The sequence below is a fragment of the Megascapheus bottae genome, chromosome 34, assembly GCF_031878675.1.
Source record: "Megascapheus bottae isolate mThoBot1 chromosome 34, mThoBot2.hap1, whole genome shotgun sequence".
Taxonomy (NCBI): Eukaryota; Metazoa; Chordata; class Mammalia; order Rodentia; family Geomyidae; genus Megascapheus; species Megascapheus bottae.
Genome location: NC_143542.1, coordinates 3,547,627 through 3,567,902, shown reverse-complemented (window position 1 = coordinate 3,567,902; position 20,276 = coordinate 3,547,627). Strand labels below are relative to the sequence as shown.

Sequence of the window (20,276 nt, the reverse complement as noted above, 5' to 3'; positions counted from 1 at the left end):
CACACACAAGGCCAGTGTCAGCGCGCAACTGAGCGATGCTGAGCCAGAGCTCTACAGACCCACTGGGGAAGATAACGCGGCTCCCGTGCTGTGGGAAGGGCCGCCTGCGGGGACCAAGTCCCCAAGGCAGCGGAGGGTGCCCTGGCTCTGCCAGTGGTGTGGAATGATGGGTGCAGAGTGTGCCACGGATGCCCGGTGTCCCTGCCAGCCCCCACCCTGCGGTTCCCCGGGGGGAGGGGGCAGCCAGCATGTGCCACCAGCTTTCTATACTTTCTAGAAGCGCCAACATTTTTAAATGAAGCATTTGGGAAAATGCTTCATAATGCATTCCCAGTTACTAAAGCTCAAGGAGCGCAGAAAAACCAAACCACACATGCAAGATGACATTTCTGAAATATTTTCTCAATGAGAGCGACATGGCAGGATGCTTTATGCTGTTTTCTGGATTTAGCTCTCTATATTTACTTTTGAGATTAAAAATAAAATCTTAATTTTCAAGTAAGCTAGATACCCCAACCCACTGCTTCCTAAAGCTTGGGGGGGAGGGTGGAGAAGGGGCGACGCTTGTGCCTGGCATCCATCACCACAAGGAACAACAAAAACCCACAGCATACGAGACAATTCTTTCCTTGTTTGCAACATAACACGCTTTATGTGCTGAAGCTATTGCACAGATTTAAACTCGTACATGTTCAGCCCCCACCCAACCCCATCAGCAGGAACTGGGCTCGGTCGGGGGCTCTAAGCCGGGGCCACTTGAGCCACATTCCTCCTGCTAGTCTCTCGCTTTTGTCTGGGCTGGCCTGAGGCCACTGCCTCCTGAGTAGCTGGGATTACAGTTGTGAATCACTGCACTCAGCCTGAGTCCATTTATAAACAACGAAGACTGGCGGCCGGTCTGGGTCAGCCAGCGGAGGACATCCCCGCTGACCGGACACATGCGCTCTGCAGCTCACAGTGCTGCTCAGCTCACACGACTAAGGAAGAAGTAAATCGTACAATTATAGTTGAAAAACTTTACAAGTGTTTTTTCTATGTACAGATTAACTACTTACAGCAGTGCTGGGGCAGAGAATCATGAACTACTCACAGATAAGGAGATGTTTGTTCTCTGCTCCCTGGCCATGGGGGGAGGGGAGGAAATTGAGAAATCAAAGAATGAACCTTTCAAAGCCTAGCCAGGCACAGCTGAGACATACCACTCTTGTAGCGCTCCCGCTGCTCTATTTTCAAGGTCAGGTAGAGAGTCCGGATTGGAAAGTAGACGGCTTGGGGGTAGACTCGTCCAACCTGTCAGAGACAAGAAATCATCAACAGCACAGCTCCTGCACACTGGGCAAGACAACTCGTACCGAGAATAACCAATGGCAAGTCAGAAATGAGCCTCTGGTCCACCCACATGTGGATGAAGGAACAATGACTACACCACGGATTGAAAATACGAGGCTAGATCACACAGCAAGTATTGCTATAGCTTTGAAAGACTTCAGACAACCGTGTTCAAGACAGAAAACCTACACTTCCATTTTACCCAGTAAACCTGAGGAAGGCTAAAGACTTGTCCCCAGAAAAAGAAGCAGAAATTCTACCTCCTTTGTATTTCTATTAGGCACAATTCATTGCAAAAGGTAGACTAAATCTGTTAGCCCTATCACACATCCATTCTGCAGCACCGGAGGAAGAAGAGGATTGTCGGGTGTCTACTGAAGATACAAAACACCAGTGCTGGGCCGGGAGAGTTTGGCCTAGTGGTAGAGTGCTTGCCTAGCATACATAAAGACCCGGGTTCGATTCCTCGGTACCACATACATAGAAAAAAGCTGGAAGTGGTGCTGAGGCTCAAGTGGTAGAGCTCTAGCCTTGAGAAAGTCCAAGGACAGGGCTCAGGCCCTGAGCTCAAGCCCAGGACTGGCCAAACCAAATAAACAACAACAGAAAACACACAAAACACCAGTGCTACCAAATGAGAGTCTGTGGTTGAGAGGACAGCATATCTGTCACCTCTGTTTCTCACATCCTTCCAGAGGTGTCTGAGGCGTGTGTGTTGGTGGGTGGTAGGGGGGAGAACCTGAGGATTGGGTGTGTGCAAACACATAAACGCTAAGCCGTGAAACCACAATAGAGGTTGCACACATGCAACAGCAGGCTAAATGAGTGTGAGTGCAGTGTATCTGGCATATGCGGCTGCTCTACTGCTCATACATGAGCCCATGTGACACTGTCAGTCCTCAGATCTCAGCCTTCTTTCTGAGTAGCTAGGGTGACAGGCGTGGGCCACCGGTACCCAGCTTCCGGTCTCTTGTAGGTGCAGCTGAGCTGCATCAGATGCAAAATGCCAACTGACACATTTCCCTTTTCAGAGTTCCAGCTCTGTTACATCTTAATAGAACTTCGTTTTACTTGTATCCTATGTGGAAAGATGGGCAAGCAACGAAATGACCATTTTAACACTGCAATGCTTACTTCCCTACCTCATTCTAGCCCTGACAGGTCCTTCTGTAACTGTTTTGAAGACAAAGTTTCCGTATGCAGCACAGGAAGGGCTAGGATTACAGGCGTCACCACATGGCTTTCCCTACAGGAGACAGGGTCTCTCTACAGAGCTCGGCTGGCTTTGAGCTCGCTATGGGGCTCAGGTTGACTTTGAACTGCTGATCACCTGCACTAGTCTTCCAAGTGGGGGGTTGCAAATGCAGTAAGATAGGTTCTCCTCTGCTTGCAGCAGGTGAGCGACACACCAACACATGTGCTGCTGGGAGTCTGAGTCACAGGCATGGGAAGCATGGGGCCCAGCTGCTCTGTCTGTGGTGCTGGGGACGTCCCCAGCCGTGAGAATCGTACCCATTATTGCAAAGCGCTACACTACGCCCAGGCCTTTGCAGTGACATTACATGATAATACTAAACAATTTGGTGATATTAAATGATAAACACTTATATCTTGTCATCTCAGTCCATTTACAATATTTCAGCCTTGGCTTTCTAGAAAAACCAAGACAATTCTTCTGTGCACGGGGTGTCCTGCGGCGCCCACCTGGCTGATGAGGTTCAGAAGCAGCTTGCCCTCGGAGCCCACCAGGCAGGTGAGCAGCTGCGGGATCCACGCCAGCCACTGGACGGGTGGCACCCCGATGCAGTACTTGTCCACAGCATCTGCCAGCGTGTTCTTGTCGTCATCAAAACTCAACAGCCACAGCACCTAGCACAGAGGACATGTTCCATAATTGAACAATGACTCTAAAGCGCTCCAGTGAGTCACCTTTTTTTCCAAATTAAATTTCACAGATTGGCTTTGATATCCATATGGAAAAATAGCTGCCAGAAGGGCTCACACGATGACTAAACTTGAAGTTCGAGTCGTACAGAAAAGTGTAAGGTCAAATGGGGAAATTCTCTCGCTATGGCAATCACTAGTGGATCAAATCTGCTGGCTTTCGGTAAAGCAGTAACCAATGGCCAGGGCCTGCCAGCTCTGCCCCATCATGAGAATGGCCTCATGTCTGCCAATAAAACCCAAAAAGCCAGCTTCTTGTCGCCCTGCGGCAGGTAACAGGAACCTGGAGCTCCTGGAGTGTGATGCATAGGCATTAGAAGCAGGCAACTTCAGGGCAGGCATCTTAGTGCCTTGTTTGGATCTCTATAATTGCCCTTCAATGCAATGCTAAAAACTCCAAAGCTTCAAGTGTAAAACAGGAAAAAGGGATTCCTACATTTTCTGCAAGCATTCCTTCTGAGTGTATATGACCCTTGGGAAGGAAGAGGGGAAGGAACACAAAGAATGATCATCTCAGGATCCTTCACACTAAGTATACGCCGCCTGCAGACTGAGGTCCAAAGACCCAGAATCCAGGCAAGGCTTTGTCACCTTTAAGAGCTGGGACACGAAGGATGCGTAAGCCTCATTCACCAGCGATAGCAGAACTGGGAAAAGACACTTGGACAGCGATGGGGATTAGGAGTTAAGCACAGAGCACACAAGAGCTTCAGGACCAACTTTGGTCAAAACTGAGCTATTCTGTCTCACCTTGGCCAGGTACTTCCTTGATTTGCTCTCATTTTGATGCCGACATGCATGCAGGTAGCAGGTGATGGCAGACACCCCAAGATGCAGCTGCCGCTCCTTCACAAAGATGTTCTCCAAGTAGTCCCCCCACATGGCCCAGGCTTTTACCAGCACATCGTGCATCTGCACGGCAGCGGAAAAGGCTTTGTTGGCCTCCTCAGACCTGTGAGGAGATACAAAACCAAACTATAATTCATATAGCATGAAATTAACCATTTCATTTTTCTTCTTTTTTGCCAGGCCTGGGCTTGAACTCAGGGCTATGGGAACCCAGCTGAAATTAACCATTTCAAAATGTAAATTCCAAGCAGGCTGTGTAAGTATTGCCTGGACCACAGAGCTCAGGAGGCGAAAGCAGCCTAGGCTATTTAGCTAGCCATGCCTTGAGCAAACAAACAAGCCAAGAGAAGTAAACGTTCCAGAAGCATTCCACACAGCCACACAGTACCTCCTAAGCAGTCTCTGATTCCCAACAACCCAGGCCCTGGTGACTACTGCTCTGCCTTGTCTCTGGATTTATTCACTCCAAACTGTACATAAACACAGTCATACATTCTGTGACCTGTTGAATGCTACAAGTTTATATATTACTCCATTGTAAATATATACCAAGTTTTGGTTATTTCATCTACTTATGCTATTTCCCCGTTTTAATTATGGTGGCTTTTCTGGTAGGACAATGCATCTCAAACTGTTTTCCACAGCAGTACCATTTAATTACCACATCAGCAACATAGTAGATATGTAAAGGAAACTACAGACTCATCTTCTTCATGAGTATAAACATTCCTCATAACAAAACAATTTAAGTAGTATCTCAAAAGGATTATGACCAAGTGGGATTTATCTTCAACATATGAGTGGTTAATCATTAAGGGGGGGACAAAAAAAAAAAAACAGGCTTGGAGCGTGGCCTAGTAGTAGAGCGCTTGCCTGGCATGCACGAAGCCCTGGATTCCATTCTTTGGTACACAGGTACCGAGAAATGGTGCTATCTATGGCCCAAGATAGCCTTATGAAAGCTAAAGGATAGTGCCCAGGCCCTGAGTTCAAGTCCCAGGACTGGCAAAAGATTAAAAAAATTAATAAAAAAAACTTCAAAGCTATGAACATGGTAATGGAAATACAAACATAACTATATAGACATAAAAACCTATGACTCTATAGACATAAAATAAAAATAAAATCTAGGCCAGGAGTTTGGCCTAGTGATGAGAGTGCTTGCCTAGCATGCACAAACCCCTCGGTTCAATTCCTGGGAACCACGTACATAGAAAAAGCCAGAAGCGGTACTGTGGCCCAAGTGTAGAACTCTAGTCTTGAGAAAGCACAAGGACAGTGCTCAGGCCCTGAGTTCAAGCCCCAGGACTGGCAAAAAATAAATAAATAAATAAATATGTAAAAAAAACCAGTGACACATTAGTAGAAGGAAACACCTCATTTCTTCATTTCAACATTTGTACTTCGGGTTCCAGTCGGGACAACTGGGCATGAAATACAAAGCATCCTAGCCGGAAGACCACAATCGTTGACTATTCAGAAAACGCTACAGATTCTATACAACAACAAAAGCTATCAGCATAAATAAATTTAGCAAAGTTGAAAAGTTTAAAATAAACAGAAAACCACTTGTATTTCTATGTGTTAACAGGTGAAAAATTGGAAATGAAGTTATGAAAACTTACAGTAACATTTAAAGAATCTAAATATTTAAGAATATACAAGACTGATAAGTGCAAGGGTTGTATATTGAAAAAAATTGCTAAATGAAACTAAAGGCCTAAATTAATGGAAAAATATTTTCTGTTTATGCATTGAAAGACCTGATAGCGTTAAGATGACAAAACATTCCCTGAACTGATCTGATTCAATAAAAACTATCACAATACCTGCTATTCTTCACTGAAAATGGATAAAGTAACTTAACATTCATGTGAAAATATACAGGACTACAAATAATAGCTAAGCAGAATAGAATCCACTAAAAACCCATATATATCTGGTCAGCTGATTTTTCAAGTAACATTTCAATGGAGAAAGAAAACTTTTCAATGGATGATGCAGACAACAGGCTAGCATACACAGAATGCATCTGGACCCACTCACATCACACCCAAAACAAGCTGAAGTGGATCAAAGGGACTAAACCTAAGAGCCAAGCTGTGAAGCTCTTGGAAGAACACATGGAGCCTGGCCTAGTGGTAGCATGCTCACCTACCATGCACAAAGCCCTGGGTTTGAGTCCCCAGAACCACATACACAGAAAAAGCTGGAACTGGTATTGTGGCTCAAGTAGCCTTGAGCAAAAAATGTCCCAAGACAGTACCCAGGCCCTGAGTTCAAGCTCCAGGACTGGCAAAAAAAAAAAAAAAAAAGAAGGAGGAGGAGAAGAAGAGCACATAGATGTAAATGTGACCAATTGCTTAGATGGTAAATGTGACCAATTGCTTCGATGATACCAAAAGTCTGGAAAGTAAGGCAGATGTCATCAAATTAAAATCTTCATGCATTAAAAGATACTCAAAAAAGCAAAGACAGCACTAGAATGTGAAACTTTCTTTCATATTATTTATCTGAAATTTGTAGCCCAATAGCAAAATTGTAATTCATGAGAAGATCTCAATGTCATTAGTCATTAAGGAAGAGAAGCATAAAAGCCACAAGAAGCTATGTCTGCTCATACTAGGGAATTCCTAGATAGAAAGCAGTGTGTGTGACTCAGTTCACAGAGGCACTGCTGACATCAGCTGCAAAGCAGAAACCACCCAAACGCCCAGCAAGTGCTGAATGGGTGAGCAGAATGTGTGGGCACACTATCACACTATCTGGCCATGAAAACAAATGCTACAACCTGGATGAATGCTGACAACACCCTGGAAAGTGAAAGAAGATCCCATATGTTTAAGGCTATTTATGTAAATGTTCAGAATGAGCAGACAGAAAGGGACGGAAAGCACACGGCTGTCAGGGGAAAGGGGACTGGCTGCTGAGAGGACAGAAGTATTCTAAAATTAGCTATCAATGATGGCTCTAACTATAGTAAACATAAGCATACAAAAAAAAAATCCCACTGGTTTGTACATTTCAAGCCTAAATCTTGCAACAAAGTTGCTTATTTAAAAATAAGCCAAAGATGCAATCCTTATCCCTTAAAATGCAAAAAGTAGGCATGAGGGTCTTCTAAGTCATTTTCACACCACATCTAAATGTCACCTCATGCTTATTTCTCTCACACAGAGCTTGGCACCTGCGGCCTGTAGTGGGCCATGGATGGTGTTCCCCTGGCTGCCATCACGTCTCAGCTCGGGGCCACGGGGCAGAAGCAGCTATGGACTGTGTCCACGGATATGGGTATGATCCAATGCAAGTTCACCTCCAAACAAGAAGCATCTCGTAGGTGTGGAAGTGGTACGTGTAGTCTCTGCTACGCGGGGTCTGAGGCCAAGGAATGTGAAACTGGTCTAAGCCACCGTGAGACCCCAAAGAAAAGCCAAGGCTGCTTCAAAATGCCCACGAGGCAGCAGGTCCTTTGTGAAAAGCCACCCAGTACTACATAACCAACCGGCTTTTCCACTGTGCCAAGGCTGACATCACCTAAAAATCCATGCTGAGCCACAAGGAGAGCTTCCTGCTAGCTGCAGGGTCCACGAGACTGAAGTGAGCTCAGGCCATTTGTGTGCCACTTCCAGGCAGGCACTCAAGCTCCTCAGCCATGCTCCAGCGCCTAAGTGGTGAAAGTAATCTGGAGGGTACTTTGCTATTACTGCCCCTCCACATCACACACGTACTTGTTGATTTGAGCCAGAAACATTCCCTTCAGTGCATAAAATTCAGCCGTCATCTCTTTTGTGAAGTACTTTAGATTTGTAGACTCAATAACTTCAAGGCCCTGTTCAGGAGAAAATACAAAAGGAGAAAAAAGAAGTTTCTGAAATGTCTACTTAGTAACATAAAAACTTCATAAAAGTATTTACCTAGGTAATTGATATTGGAAGTTATTGATAAATCTACTTTGAAAACAGATTCACTTTCTCTGAACATTAACAGTATTGAAAATGAGTCACTAAATATCAAGGCATTCTCTCTTGTTTTCTTTTAGGTATTCCTCTGAACACAAACACAGCCAACTTAACTTACACCCTCAGGATTCTGCAGGCTTACACGTGAGAAGCACATGGCAGAAGACATACATCACACACACAATTCCACCCCAAGGTCCCGTGTCTCGCTTGGATAGCGCTGTTCTACTAGGTGCAGTGTGAGAGGTTCAAGGGCTCACCAGGACAGAGCACCCCCGGTGGCCGTGCCTGGGGCCCTACCTGCATGCACTCATTCTTGCCCATCACGCCTGCCAGCTGAAGGTAGCATTTCACTTGCTGCCGAATCTTCTGGAAGCAGTCCACGATAGGAACGGTTGGGATCGTATGAATACGACTTAAGATATCCAGCGCTACGTTGACGAGTCCTTGCTTCCGGGCAATCTTCCCGTACTGAATGATGGCCGAGGCAGAGGCATGGACCCCAAGCATAGCATTATTGGAACTCGGATCGTGCTGCGAACTATTTTCATAGGCGGTTACAATAGCTAGAGTGCAAAGAAGCGAGTGATCAGTCCACACCACCCAAGTTTCAGCCATACATAAGCTTCAAAAAACTGCAAAACCACCACGGCTTATGAAAACAGGAAGCTGTGACGAGCCCACATTACTTTCCTGTACAGTTGACGTCCTAAGCTCTCAAAAGCACAAACCAGCGTCCAGCACTAGCTACTACCCAGCTCACTGCACGACACAATCACAAAAGCGATCCTAAATACATCCGTGTCTGGAGGGTCTGGGGTGACCCAAGGGGCCAAGAATAGAGATGTGGAGAGCCCCGGGACCTGTGCTCCTTCTAACTAGCAAAAGGTGACAGAAAAAACCTCTCCCCTTCTTCCCCACATCATCTTTTCCCTCACCCTCACCATTACCACCACACCTGCCATGCCTTCTCCAAGAGAGAACATATGGGGGGCGGAGAGAAACACAACAAGGAAGACAGGAGACCAGCACAGCAGGGTGCCTGGGCAATTACATGATGAATGCATGCCGGACCAGGTCGGTTTACCCTGGTAATGGTGCTGCCGCCACATGAAGACGCTGCTCCAGTGGGACAAGTCGTCGGACACGATGGGCAGCCGGTTCCTCCAGGTCTTCACCACCGTCTTCATGTCGTGGAGGCTGTTGTTCCGCCCCAGGTTGGTGGGCTGCAGGCCTGCATTGATCTGGGCCGCTTCTTGAAGCTCGATGATCTGCTGGGCTGCCTGACGGGAGAAGCACAAGATTCCTTGAGCTGTAGAGAGGACGAGACACACACCGGAGGCCACCCGCAAGCTGGCCACGGGACCAGCGTACAATACAATTACACTGCTTCAGACTTGCCTGCTATGCACGCCCTGCTTGGGGTGCAGTGGTAGGAGACTGGGCAGGGGTGGGGGGGTTGGACTTGCTCTGTCTCCCTGCCTGCAGGCTCCACTTCCATCCCAAAGCCACACCAAACGCTTCCACACTCCAGAGCTCTTGGGGCTATTCCTAGGTTCTGAACACCCTTCCTTCCTTTTCTCCCCCCCCCTCCCTCTCCCTCTCTTCCTTTTGCCAGTCCTGGGGCTTGAACTCAGGGCTTGGGCACTGTCCTTGAGCTGGCAGCTCTACCACTTGAGCCACAGCACACTCCCGGCCTTTTCTGTGTCTGTAGTACTAAGGAATCAAACCCAGGGCTTCATATATGCTAGGTGAGCACTCTACCACTAGAGCACACTCTCAACCCTGAGCACATTTCTTTTAGATGGAAAATTTTAAATACGAGGTAGACCCATGATAAATCGTACAGCATGGAGACTATAATATTATTTGTAAACTACAAATACTTATGAAAAACAATATGACTCAGAAGAATATTTCTTATTTGGCTCTGGTGGCTCACGCCTGTCATCCTAGCTACTCAGGAAACAGATCTGAGGATCAAGGTTCTAAGCCAGCCTGGGCAGGAAAGGCTGTTAAGACTCTTATCTCCAAAAAAAAAAAAACAAAACAAAACAAAAAAAAACTACCCAGAAAGTGCCAAAAGTGGTGCTGTGGCTCGAGTGATGAGTGCTGGCTTTGAGCAAAAGCAATTCAGGAGCTGGGCGCTGATGGCTCATGCCTGTAATCCTAGCTACTCACTCAGGAGGCTGAGATCTAAGGATTGCGGTTCAAAGCCAGCCCAGGCAAACAAGTCCCCTCGAGACTCTTATTTTCAGTTAACCACTCAAAAACCAGAAATGGAGCTTTGGCTCAAAGTGTTAGAGCAGTAGTCTTGAGCAAAAGAAGCCCAGGCCCTCAGTTCAAGACCAGGGACTGGCCAAAACAAACAAAAGATTAGACAAGGCACCCTTGCACTTTTAGAGGAAAAAGTACTCTTAAGCAAAAGCTTTAGAATACAGTAGTTTAACAATAAAGATGAGAGCTACTACATACTTGAAAACTAAATACTACTTTTGGGTATACTCTCAAAAAAAAATCCTCAAAAGGAAATAGATACAACAGGAAATAGATACAAAGTAAAAACGCAAAAACAAGCCATCTCTCAGTAACTATCTAGTCCAAGCTCATTTATAAATTGCTACAGTGCTATGGATTGAATGTGGTTTTTCCTCTCCAGAACCCATGCTGGATTTGATCTCCACTGGGAGGGAAGATTGAGAGGTAGATGTGGTCCAACCACACTCACAGGGGACCTGGGGAAGGCCTCTGGGATAAGCTGGGCCACGGCGATCATGGGAGCAGCATTCTCTGGTTCTCAGAATCTTAGGGCTCTGCCAACAAGAAGCCTAACAGGAGGTGTGCTACAGCTCTTTTCTTTACCACATAGTAAGTGTGTGGTATTGTAACCAACAACAAGGAAAGGACTTATACATTATGATAGAAATCAATATACTGGATTAGCCTCAAATCACTGTGGACAAAGTATGACATGCAGGGTGACGGGGATGACACTGGTCTATCAGCTCACTGGTGACTGCACCTGCTCTACGCCACATACCAAAGGTAAGATAGGGCATAAGGCTGGCATGGGCTGGGTGTGCCTGCACGAGTGCATGTGCATGCAGGGACGTGAGGAGTTCTGCTGAGAGCAGTTCTGCTGAGAGCAGTGTCTTTGGGGCCTATGGGAAGAAGTCAACCTGAGGAAGGATTCAAGCAGCCCACAGGGGATGGAACCGGGCTACAACATGTGACCCACAAGACTCCTGGTTACTGGATGGAGTGGGCATCATATTGGTGATAGAAGTGGGTACCAAAGATGTCTTAAGTCACTAGGACCTTAAATACCCCAGAATTCCCCAAAATGAGACCCTGGTTTCCTTCCAAGCTGAGTCAGTGGGAAGGACAAAGCAGTCTGGTCCACAGGCTTGAGCCTAGACTGCAGCGCTGACAGGAAGCTGAGCTTGGGGAGGGGCAGGCTCACCTGCAAGAGGGGTGTGTGCACATGCGACACCACGTGGGGCAGCCGCCGCCACTCTCGGATGGCCAGGCTGCTGGCCATTTCCACCAGGCGCTCGATAAAGCTGAGCTGCTGCTCCTCGGGGTGGCAGATGGCCAGGTAGCCGCGGTACATGTTGACCTTCCATGCCATCTCCTTGGGACAACTTACTTCCACCTGTTTGTTGGTCAAAGATCAGAGGAAGGGGGACAGTGTTCTCAGCAAAATGGCAGAAGGAAAAGGTGCGAAGCAACAAACCAAGCTGGCTTTAAGTAGAAACATCTAAGAAATAAAGAGAACAACAACAACAAAAAACCCTCCTCCCTCCTAAGAGCTGCTTTTCCACTGCCAAAGTACTCAGCGTGGGCTCAGCAAAGAAATCCGTGGGGTGCCACATGCACAGCCAGCGCCGGGCCCTGGGCACCTCACCTGCACCAGTGCCTCCTTCATGGCAGTCCAGTTAGACACTCGCCACGCACACTCCAGGACGAGGTAGGGGTTGATGTGGCCTTTGGACTGGCCGTACTCGGTCAAGGCTTCCCACTGGTTCAACTCCTTGGAGCACCTGGGACATCAGGGGCGACAGCCAGAGCTCAGCCACAGCACGCGGGCGGTACGGAACCACAGCAGCCTGGCCAAGGCCAGGCAAACTAGAACGCAGCACCGGGGTGTGAGGCGGGGACGGATGATGGTTCCTCATCTGCACCCTTCACTACTCAAGCCCTTAAGTGCATTTCTTAATCTTCATGGTCATCAAGAAGCAACGGTGCCTCTGTGAGGAAGTCTCCAGAGACTGCCCCTTCATTTCTTACTCTAGCCCTTGGACAGGTCACTGTGCTCCGCTTACCGAATCCAGTGGTCTTCCCAGAGCTGGTATTCAGGGAAAATGGCAGGAGATGCATTACTCCGCTCGTGTTCCTTTTTGGCTTTATCCATGGCTTTTTCATAGGATTCCTGAGCCTGGAACATCAACAATGCCGTCAAGTCACCACTTAACAATGCATAACTGGTTACCACCACTGCACCACTATTTGGGTAGCAGGCCTCGGGCTCTTCTCCAAGGCCACCTGATGCCCCTGACTCACCGTGCAGGGAGAAGGAGAGAGGAGGGAGCAAGGTGGGGTGACCCCACACAGAACAGGAAAGGCTCTCCATACTTGGGATTTATTTCTCAGTCTCTAAATGATAAAGAGCTACAAAAATGTTTGTGTTTCCGTGCCCTTGTGTCTACATAGTACAACCCACCCCACAACACAGAAGACACTCCTGGCTTTGAAATTTAAATGCCAAAAGCACTCTACCTACCATTTCCAACAGGACCAATGACAAGAGCTTTTAAAGCATCCTTACTGACACCTAATGGGGAGAGATTTATGGCTGTACTGTAAACATGTTTGTGCCACTATGCAGACTTCTCTCAGGACCTTGTGTAGGATTCAACCACTTCACACAAAACAGTCTGGACTGCAGGGAGTACCTTGGTGATAAGAATATCTGCCTCACATGCATGGAACAAAAACGAAACAAAACCAACCAACCAAGAAAACTCCCAAAGGCTCATCTTGTTATTTTCTCCCTCAAATGTGACCCGACTTCAAGGGGAGTGGCAGGACGAGGTTCAACGGAACTACCTGCTCAAAGAAGCCATGCTGCTCATAGGCGATTGCAGTTGCCGTCTCTGAATATTTGCACCGCTTCTGCCACAAACCAGCCCACATGTCCTCCTCTTGCAGCAGAGAGTAAAGCTCAGCAAGGGAATCCAGGATCTCCTGGAAACAGATCCATTTCGCATGCTGAGAACACACGTGTGCTTCATTCATTACAGCCATGTCACTGCGTGACAGTACACTCTAGCTTGGGAGGTGAGACAGGGGAAGAAGCATTGGTGGGGCGAGGTGGAGCCTCACCTGCTGTGGTGGCGTTATGCTCTCCTGCTCATAAAACTCTGTTGTTTGCTTTGGCTTAATCTGCAGACTCAGCCCTTTTTCGAAAGCCTGGTGCTCCAGCATCAATGTGGATCGGAACCAGAGGTTGTGCGTCTTCCCCAGATACTTCAGAACACAGGGTCGGATGGGGATGGGAGGGACACACTGGGACATGGCTTCCACGAAGCAGTTTAAGGCGCTCGGCTGACAGTCCCGCTGGACCTGGTGACTGCCACTGCACAGGAAGGGACTGATCTCCCCTGCCAGTGCCTGCAAGCACAGAGCATGCCTGTTAGGTATGCATTCCAAATTTCCAAATCTGAGTCAAGCATGCTGGTGCACTTCTGCAACTCCAGTGCTCAAGATGTCGAGGCAGGAGGATTGTGATTTAGAGGCCAGGCCGGCCTGGGTGACAGAGCAAGACCACCTCCTCTACCCCACCCCGAGAAAAACTCACACCCACAGCACATGCAAAAAAACTTGACAAGCCTTGCTTCCTCTCACAAGGCACCTGCTGATGTGTTGGTCATTCACCTGTGGATAACACTGGCTTCTGAAACGGAACCTGCTCGCTCCTGAACACTCAGTAAAGCTCAGGGCAGAATTCCAGAAACCAACAGAATATTCCAGAAACCAACTCACATGCTGCTGTCTGTCCGAGAGGATCTTCCAGAGTCTGGGGAAAAGCTGGACCCAGGTCTTCTCTGCCAGCGTCGTGGAAATGTGGCACAGCTGAACGAAGGCACTGAGTAGTGCTCCCGTCTGTGACAGAAAAAGATGTGCTTAGATGCACCTCCCAATCCACTCAGAAAACCACTCGAGAGCCTTCATCTCCACAGTGACCATCACCCATACAGGCCTTTGGGTTTGGAGGCCCCAATGCACAGACCTTCTTTCTGGTAGTGACATGGCCAGGGAAGGGACAGGAAGCTATGTATGAGGACTTGCCATACATATTTTATGTAAGGGGCTCTGCTTCCAGCCCCACCCAACAGAAGAGCAAATGTTTTATGGTTACAAATACAAGTTCAAAGACTTTACTGTTCAAATGATTGACAAGTATTCTCATGTTCTTTTTTTCTTTCTTTCTCTATTTGGTGGCTGTTGGGCAGCTATCCCCGGGCTCCTTTTGCTCAAGGCTAGAGCTCTACCACTTGAGCCACAATAGCACTTCCAACTTTTTCTGTGGTTCACTGAAGAGTCTCAAGGATTTTCCTGCCCAGGCTGTCTTTGAACTGAGATCCTCAGATCTCAGCCTCCTGAGTAGCTAGGGTGACAGGTGTACACCAGGCTTTTTCATGGTTTTTTTAGACCTAAGTCCTGATGTAAATGATTCACAGAATGATTCCTGATTCGGTGTGATACTCTCCTAAAGTGACACAGTACAGGGATCCTTAACTGACCCTTCTCAATACCGCTTACACCCCATCAAGGCCCAGCTGCTCACACCTGTAATCCTCCCTTCTCGGTGAGCTAAGATCTGAGGATCACAGTAAGAAGGCGGAGAAGTCCGTGAGACGCTTATCTCCAATTGGTCAGTGACAAGCTGGAAGTGGAGCTGTCGCTCAAGCGGTAGTATTAGCCTCAGCACCATCATACCCACCCCTACCCCCCTCCAGTAAAAAAATTTACACTCATGCAGCCAAGTAGTACACAGCTGTAATCTCAACGTGTAGAAGCCAAGGCAGGAGGGCTCTGAGTTTGAACCAGCCTGGGCCAGTGACCCTGTCTCAAAGCAAAGCCACCCACACATTGATCCCTCCCAAAACTAAATGGAAGGTTTGTGGAGCCAGAGTTTCTATTTGACTAAATCTCAACAAGCTAGATGCATTTGGAATAAAACGATTTACCACGTCCACTTGTTCTCTTTCGTGCTCATTTACCTCTTTTTCTTAATAGCTTGCACCGAGATAGGACAAAATTGAATGGAACTACAGAGAGGAAAATCTCTACTACAATGGAGAAACAAGTTCAGGACTGAGAACACAGCAGAGAAACATCTCCCTTCCCACCCAGACGCAGACCTTCACTTCCCGGAGAGTATCGAGGAACTTGTCATGTCGATTGGTGAGCATGTGCAGCTGGTTCCCAATGTCCTTTTCAGAAAGTTCTTTGGTTTTGGGTGTGCTAGTCTGGTCTCCAGGTGCGAGTTCAATATCTATCTCTACATCCTGAAGAACAGAGAAATCAAGCAGAACCACAAGGTCAAATCAAAGAGAACTCGTACAGACAACCTACCACATCAGTGGTGAGTCAAATTCTCATTTTTATTAGTTTCCTGGGAGGTTCAACGTACAGGAGGAGCATCTCTCATCTGGGATACAAATACAAATCTTCAAAATTCAAAACTTTTTGAGTGCCAATACAAGACTCATAAAGCTTGCAGTTTTGAAGGACTTCAGATATTAGAACTTTGGATTGTGTGTATAAGTGTGGTAAAGTCTATGCAAATATTTGAACATCCAAAACCCTTCAAAATCTGAAATACTTAGATCACAAGCATTTTTGTTAAAAGATACTCAATTTGTATTAACTAATCTTGAATCCTAATGAAGAGCAAAATGAAATGATACAAATAATTAGTAAAAGAAGTATTAGGAATTAGTCTATCAACTTTGTGTCTACCAGAAGCTCTCAAAAGTCAGTAAACCACATACATAGGAAAAAAAAAACAAAAACCTGGAAGTGGTGCTGTGGCTCAAGTGGTAGAGCTCTAGCCTTCAAGCCCCACAACTGGCAAAAAAAAAAAAAAGTGACCTAAATTGGACTATTTTTGTAAGTTGACTGAGCAAATATCAGAAATGTGTCCTCAAAAAGGAAAAGACTTGAAAGACGATGACTATTTCATATAGAAGACTACAAGAAGATTAAGCCATTAAAATAATCTACTGATATAAACCAAATGATCCTACGTTTGTAAAGAAATTTTTATATCTTTTTTTTTTTTTTGGTGCTGGTCTCAGTGCTTGAACTTAGGGCCTGGCCACTATCCCCGAGTTCTTAAGCGTAAGACTTGTGCTCTATCACTTGAGCCTCACTTGCGCTTCCTGCTTTGTGCTGGTTAACTGGAGATGAGAGTCTATGGAGTTTCCTGCCTGGGCTGGTTTGGAACTGCCACCTTCAGATCTTAGCTCCCCGAGTAGCTACAATTATAGGCATGAGCCACCTACACCTGGCTTTTGGGGGCTCTCATTCCCCCATTAGATGACTATCCATTAAAATCCACCACTTAGGCTGAGGCTGTGGCCTAGTGGTAGAGTGCTTGCCTAGCATGCACAAAGACCCAGGTTCAATTCCTCAGTACTACATACATAGAAAAGCTGGGAGAGGTGCTGTGGCTCAAGTTGCAGGGCCCTCGCCTTAAGGAAAAAGCCCAAGGACAGTGCTCAGGCTGAGTTCAAGCCCCAGGACTGGCAAATACAAACAAAAGCACTCTATGTGATCTGCACCAATGGTGCCTAAAAACTGCCTACAAGACTTTCATATGCTTCCCACCAGAGCACTGAAGACCAAACCACGAAGGCTTTGCCAGTCCTGGTTGGCAGATCCTAGCAGAGAGACAAACGGAAGGCTTAGCAGCTGCTGAAGAACTAATTAGTGCCAGGCCTCCCGTACGGTGTGAGCCCCCAGAGTGGGCCTTTATTGCACAAAATGGGTTTCCTCCACCAGGAGCCGAAAGTCTCCACACAGTAAAATATTTTGTTCTGAGCAGTTCCAGCTCATAAAAAGTCATGTCTCCACAAACACAATGGCAATACATTACATTTTGCTTCCGCATTTAAAATTAGGAAAATGTAATCAGTGGGACGTGAGGTACATGTCTGAAATCCCAGCACTGAGGCAGAAGAATCCCGAGTTTCAGGTCAGCCTGCGCTGACTGTAAGACTGTCTCAATATATAAGAAAAAAAATACCTAACAAAACTCAGGCTACATTCTGAGATTCACAGTAGACACAGATTTTTTTCGATCTGTTATTCTGGCCAACATAAAACCCTCCCATTGGAAAAGGAATTTGTATCAGGGTCCCAGAGCCTCACCTCCTCTTTAGACTCACTGTTCTCTCTCTCCCGTGGCTCCTGCTTCACATGTGTGACCATGGCAAAGGCAGCTCGGTCATGGCTGTCGGCTAGGTTGATGACATTGGTTATGGACGGGAGCATAGCCCCTTGGCAGCTGGTACCAATTGGTGTACTCTTCTCACACACAGCCAAGAGCAGCTAGAGGGGTTTGTGGAGAAAAAGAACCACCTGAAGGCACACGTACGGTACGTGTATGTACATACACGCATGTTCAACTCAAAGGGCAGGCACATGGTGGTATCTGCATGCATGTTTAACCTGGCAGGTGCACACATGTAGGGGACCTGAGTCCACAGTCAGACCCACACTCCTGAGGCTCGCTGTGCTTCCAATTTCCCTTCCGGCCCACCTGACACCTGGCTCAAGCCGGTCACTTGAGGCACTTCCTTCCCCCCCCTCCACCACCAGACCTTTCCTTTCTCAGGCCTTCAGAAGCCGCCTGTCTTGATCTCCAGCACTTGCTAGGGAAGCCACCACTCTCATCAACTGTTTTGTCTCTCATGGCTCACAGCACATGTGAATCCTGCCCAGAGGCGTCACAGCCTTGGGAGGCAGTGGAAGTGGCTCAGGATGGCACACAGGCTTTAGCGGTGGCACTCTCCTCACTGCTCTTAGCTTCTAGGTTCTCTTTTGACAGCGGCCCAGGTATACCACAGAGCCTTCGCTCAAGCCACACTTGCAATCTGTAAATGAGCCAAGCACCTCCTGGGTGCTGTGAGGCCCTGCACGTTCATTTGTCAACTTCTGCTGTCCCGGCCCTCAGAGTTGAAGCAGCAGAGGACAAGCCCAGACGGGTCACTGTGAAAATGCGACCAAAGCCCAGGCTGACTAACAAAATACAGAGGATGCCCACTATGGTTCAGTGAGAAAGTGGTATGTTTACAAACCTAGATGGTCAAGGGTATAAAATCTCAGCTAGACAGGAGGAATATTGAGATCTCCTACATAAAATGTCACATGTTTTATGATACATGAGTGCTAAGATGGCCAATTCTAAATGCTTCATACCACACACAAAATATTATGGGTCTGAAGCTACAGATAATTAAATGGGGCTAGTTAACCTAGCAATGAACTCAAAGCATAGTATTCTTCAAATTGTCTTAAAACATTTTTAAAGGACACGCAAAACAACAGCAGGCTGGCTTGCCTGGAGACAGATGGAGAGGGTGAGAGAGGGACAAGCCCAGTCACCTGGACTAGGACACCTAGCTTTAAGGCTGACGTTTACGCTAAGTGCTGGGGTACGGAGCACCTTGTGTTTAAGACCCACAGTGGCAGAGAGGAACCGAAGGGAAACAGAAGAGGAGGTAGGCGAACTGTTCCTGTCATCTTCCTGAGGAAGGTGGGTACAGTGTCTATGACCCGGAAACGCTGGTGGGATGGGGGCAGGGAGAGCAGAGGAAGGACTGAGGATCCTGGCTCAGGCCACTTCTCTAACAAACTCTTGCATGCCCAGCAGGACCAGGTCTTAGTCCAGACCTTAGTCATCAAACCTGGCCTGGTGTTAGGGTCAGGGGTCAGCAGCTTAGAGGCCTCTGAAGTGAACAGTGACGTAAAGCAGGGACTAGGCCCACTGTGCAGCCATCAGCAACCACCTCAAATCCTTCCTGCACAAAGGGGACATGCACCCTTCCTGAAGACCAGGACACGGCCCCCTTTCTACATCCAACAGTTTATAACGCTTTGCCATGGTTGGTGAGCAGACGACTGCTTACTAAGTGCTGCTAGCCTGTGGCATGAAATGGCAAGCTCAGGTCTGAAGCTGATGAGTAAACTGATGAGTAAGCCAAGCCCAAGAATTAAGGATAAGCGATAAATAACCAGGGACCAAGACATCTTCATGTGCTCCTGTCAGAACCAGAAAGGCCTGGCATCGCCTCTACTGAAGTGCTAACCCCGCTCCTGGCTGGACTTCAGTATCCTAACAGCTTGATAAAGGTTTTTAATCAATCCCAAACACTTTAGGTGAAGACTGGAAGCCCTATCTTTACTTCTTCCTGCAAGTTTAGTCTAGTGTGTGGCAAATACCGTCTGCACCCCTGAGAAAGCCCACAGCTGTCCCCCAGACAGATAGCAAGCTGTCTATCCTACCTCAATGCACTGCTTGATCCAGAAGTGGTTCCCCATGGCTTCCCAATTCTGGGAGCAAGTCACATACAGCAGGCGCTCGTAGACCCGGTGTTTCATGGAGTTGTCAAAGACCTCGAAAAACTTTGCCCTGATGAGTGGTTGGGCACAACGCAGCCCCGAGAGGAAAGCAGGCTCGAGCTTCGCCGTCAGCTCGCTGCCAGACAGGGCTTCATCCCTACAATCAGAGCAGTCACTCGTGAGGCTCAGGTCCTGAGCAGATAAGCCGGGAGCTGGGGTGAGGGGAATGGACACGCAGATGACTGCTGTCCAACCACAACAGTACTTTCAACCATGACAGGCTTAAGCCACACTTCAGTGACAATGCCAAAACACGTTATACGAATTACTATTGAAATGAATATTGTTAAATTTAGGCGTAAGACTGAAGCTATGTTGCACTGTCTGAGTACATATGGACCAATATGTGTTAACAGCTGATTAACTGCTATAATTACCTGTAGACATAATTAACAAGGTCTAAAAACTGGGCATTTAATTCAAGGTCTTCTGGGAAGCGTTTTTCTATGTAGGTCATCATTTTCACCAGCAAAATGGACTTTTCTCGGAGTGTAGGTGTCT

General features: G+C 47.2%; 1 protein-coding gene across 1 annotated transcript in view; it reads right to left on the bottom strand.

Annotated features, from left to right (window-relative positions):
* Trrap (transformation/transcription domain associated protein) overlaps window positions 1-20,276 on the bottom strand; it is a 93,007-nt gene that overhangs the window by 7,934 nt on the left and 64,797 nt on the right. Inside the window, exons 50-65 of the mRNA XM_090324068.1 lie at window positions 20,153-20,274; window positions 19,659-19,872; window positions 17,523-17,702; window positions 15,509-15,655; window positions 14,127-14,246; window positions 13,467-13,754; window positions 13,191-13,328; window positions 12,407-12,519; window positions 11,989-12,124; window positions 11,545-11,736; window positions 9,169-9,364; window positions 8,382-8,647; window positions 7,851-7,951; window positions 4,024-4,225; window positions 3,034-3,198; window positions 1,200-1,290 (exon numbers count right to left, since the gene is read on the bottom strand). Of these exons, the coding sequence (XP_090180194.1) occupies window positions 1,200-1,290; window positions 3,034-3,198; window positions 4,024-4,225; window positions 7,851-7,951; window positions 8,382-8,647; window positions 9,169-9,364; window positions 11,545-11,736; window positions 11,989-12,124; window positions 12,407-12,519; window positions 13,191-13,328; window positions 13,467-13,754; window positions 14,127-14,246; window positions 15,509-15,655; window positions 17,523-17,702; window positions 19,659-19,872; window positions 20,153-20,274 (2,671 nt within the window). The remainder of the gene's footprint in view (window positions 1-1,199; window positions 1,291-3,033; window positions 3,199-4,023; window positions 4,226-7,850; window positions 7,952-8,381; window positions 8,648-9,168; window positions 9,365-11,544; window positions 11,737-11,988; window positions 12,125-12,406; window positions 12,520-13,190; window positions 13,329-13,466; window positions 13,755-14,126; window positions 14,247-15,508; window positions 15,656-17,522; window positions 17,703-19,658; window positions 19,873-20,152; window positions 20,275-20,276) is intronic.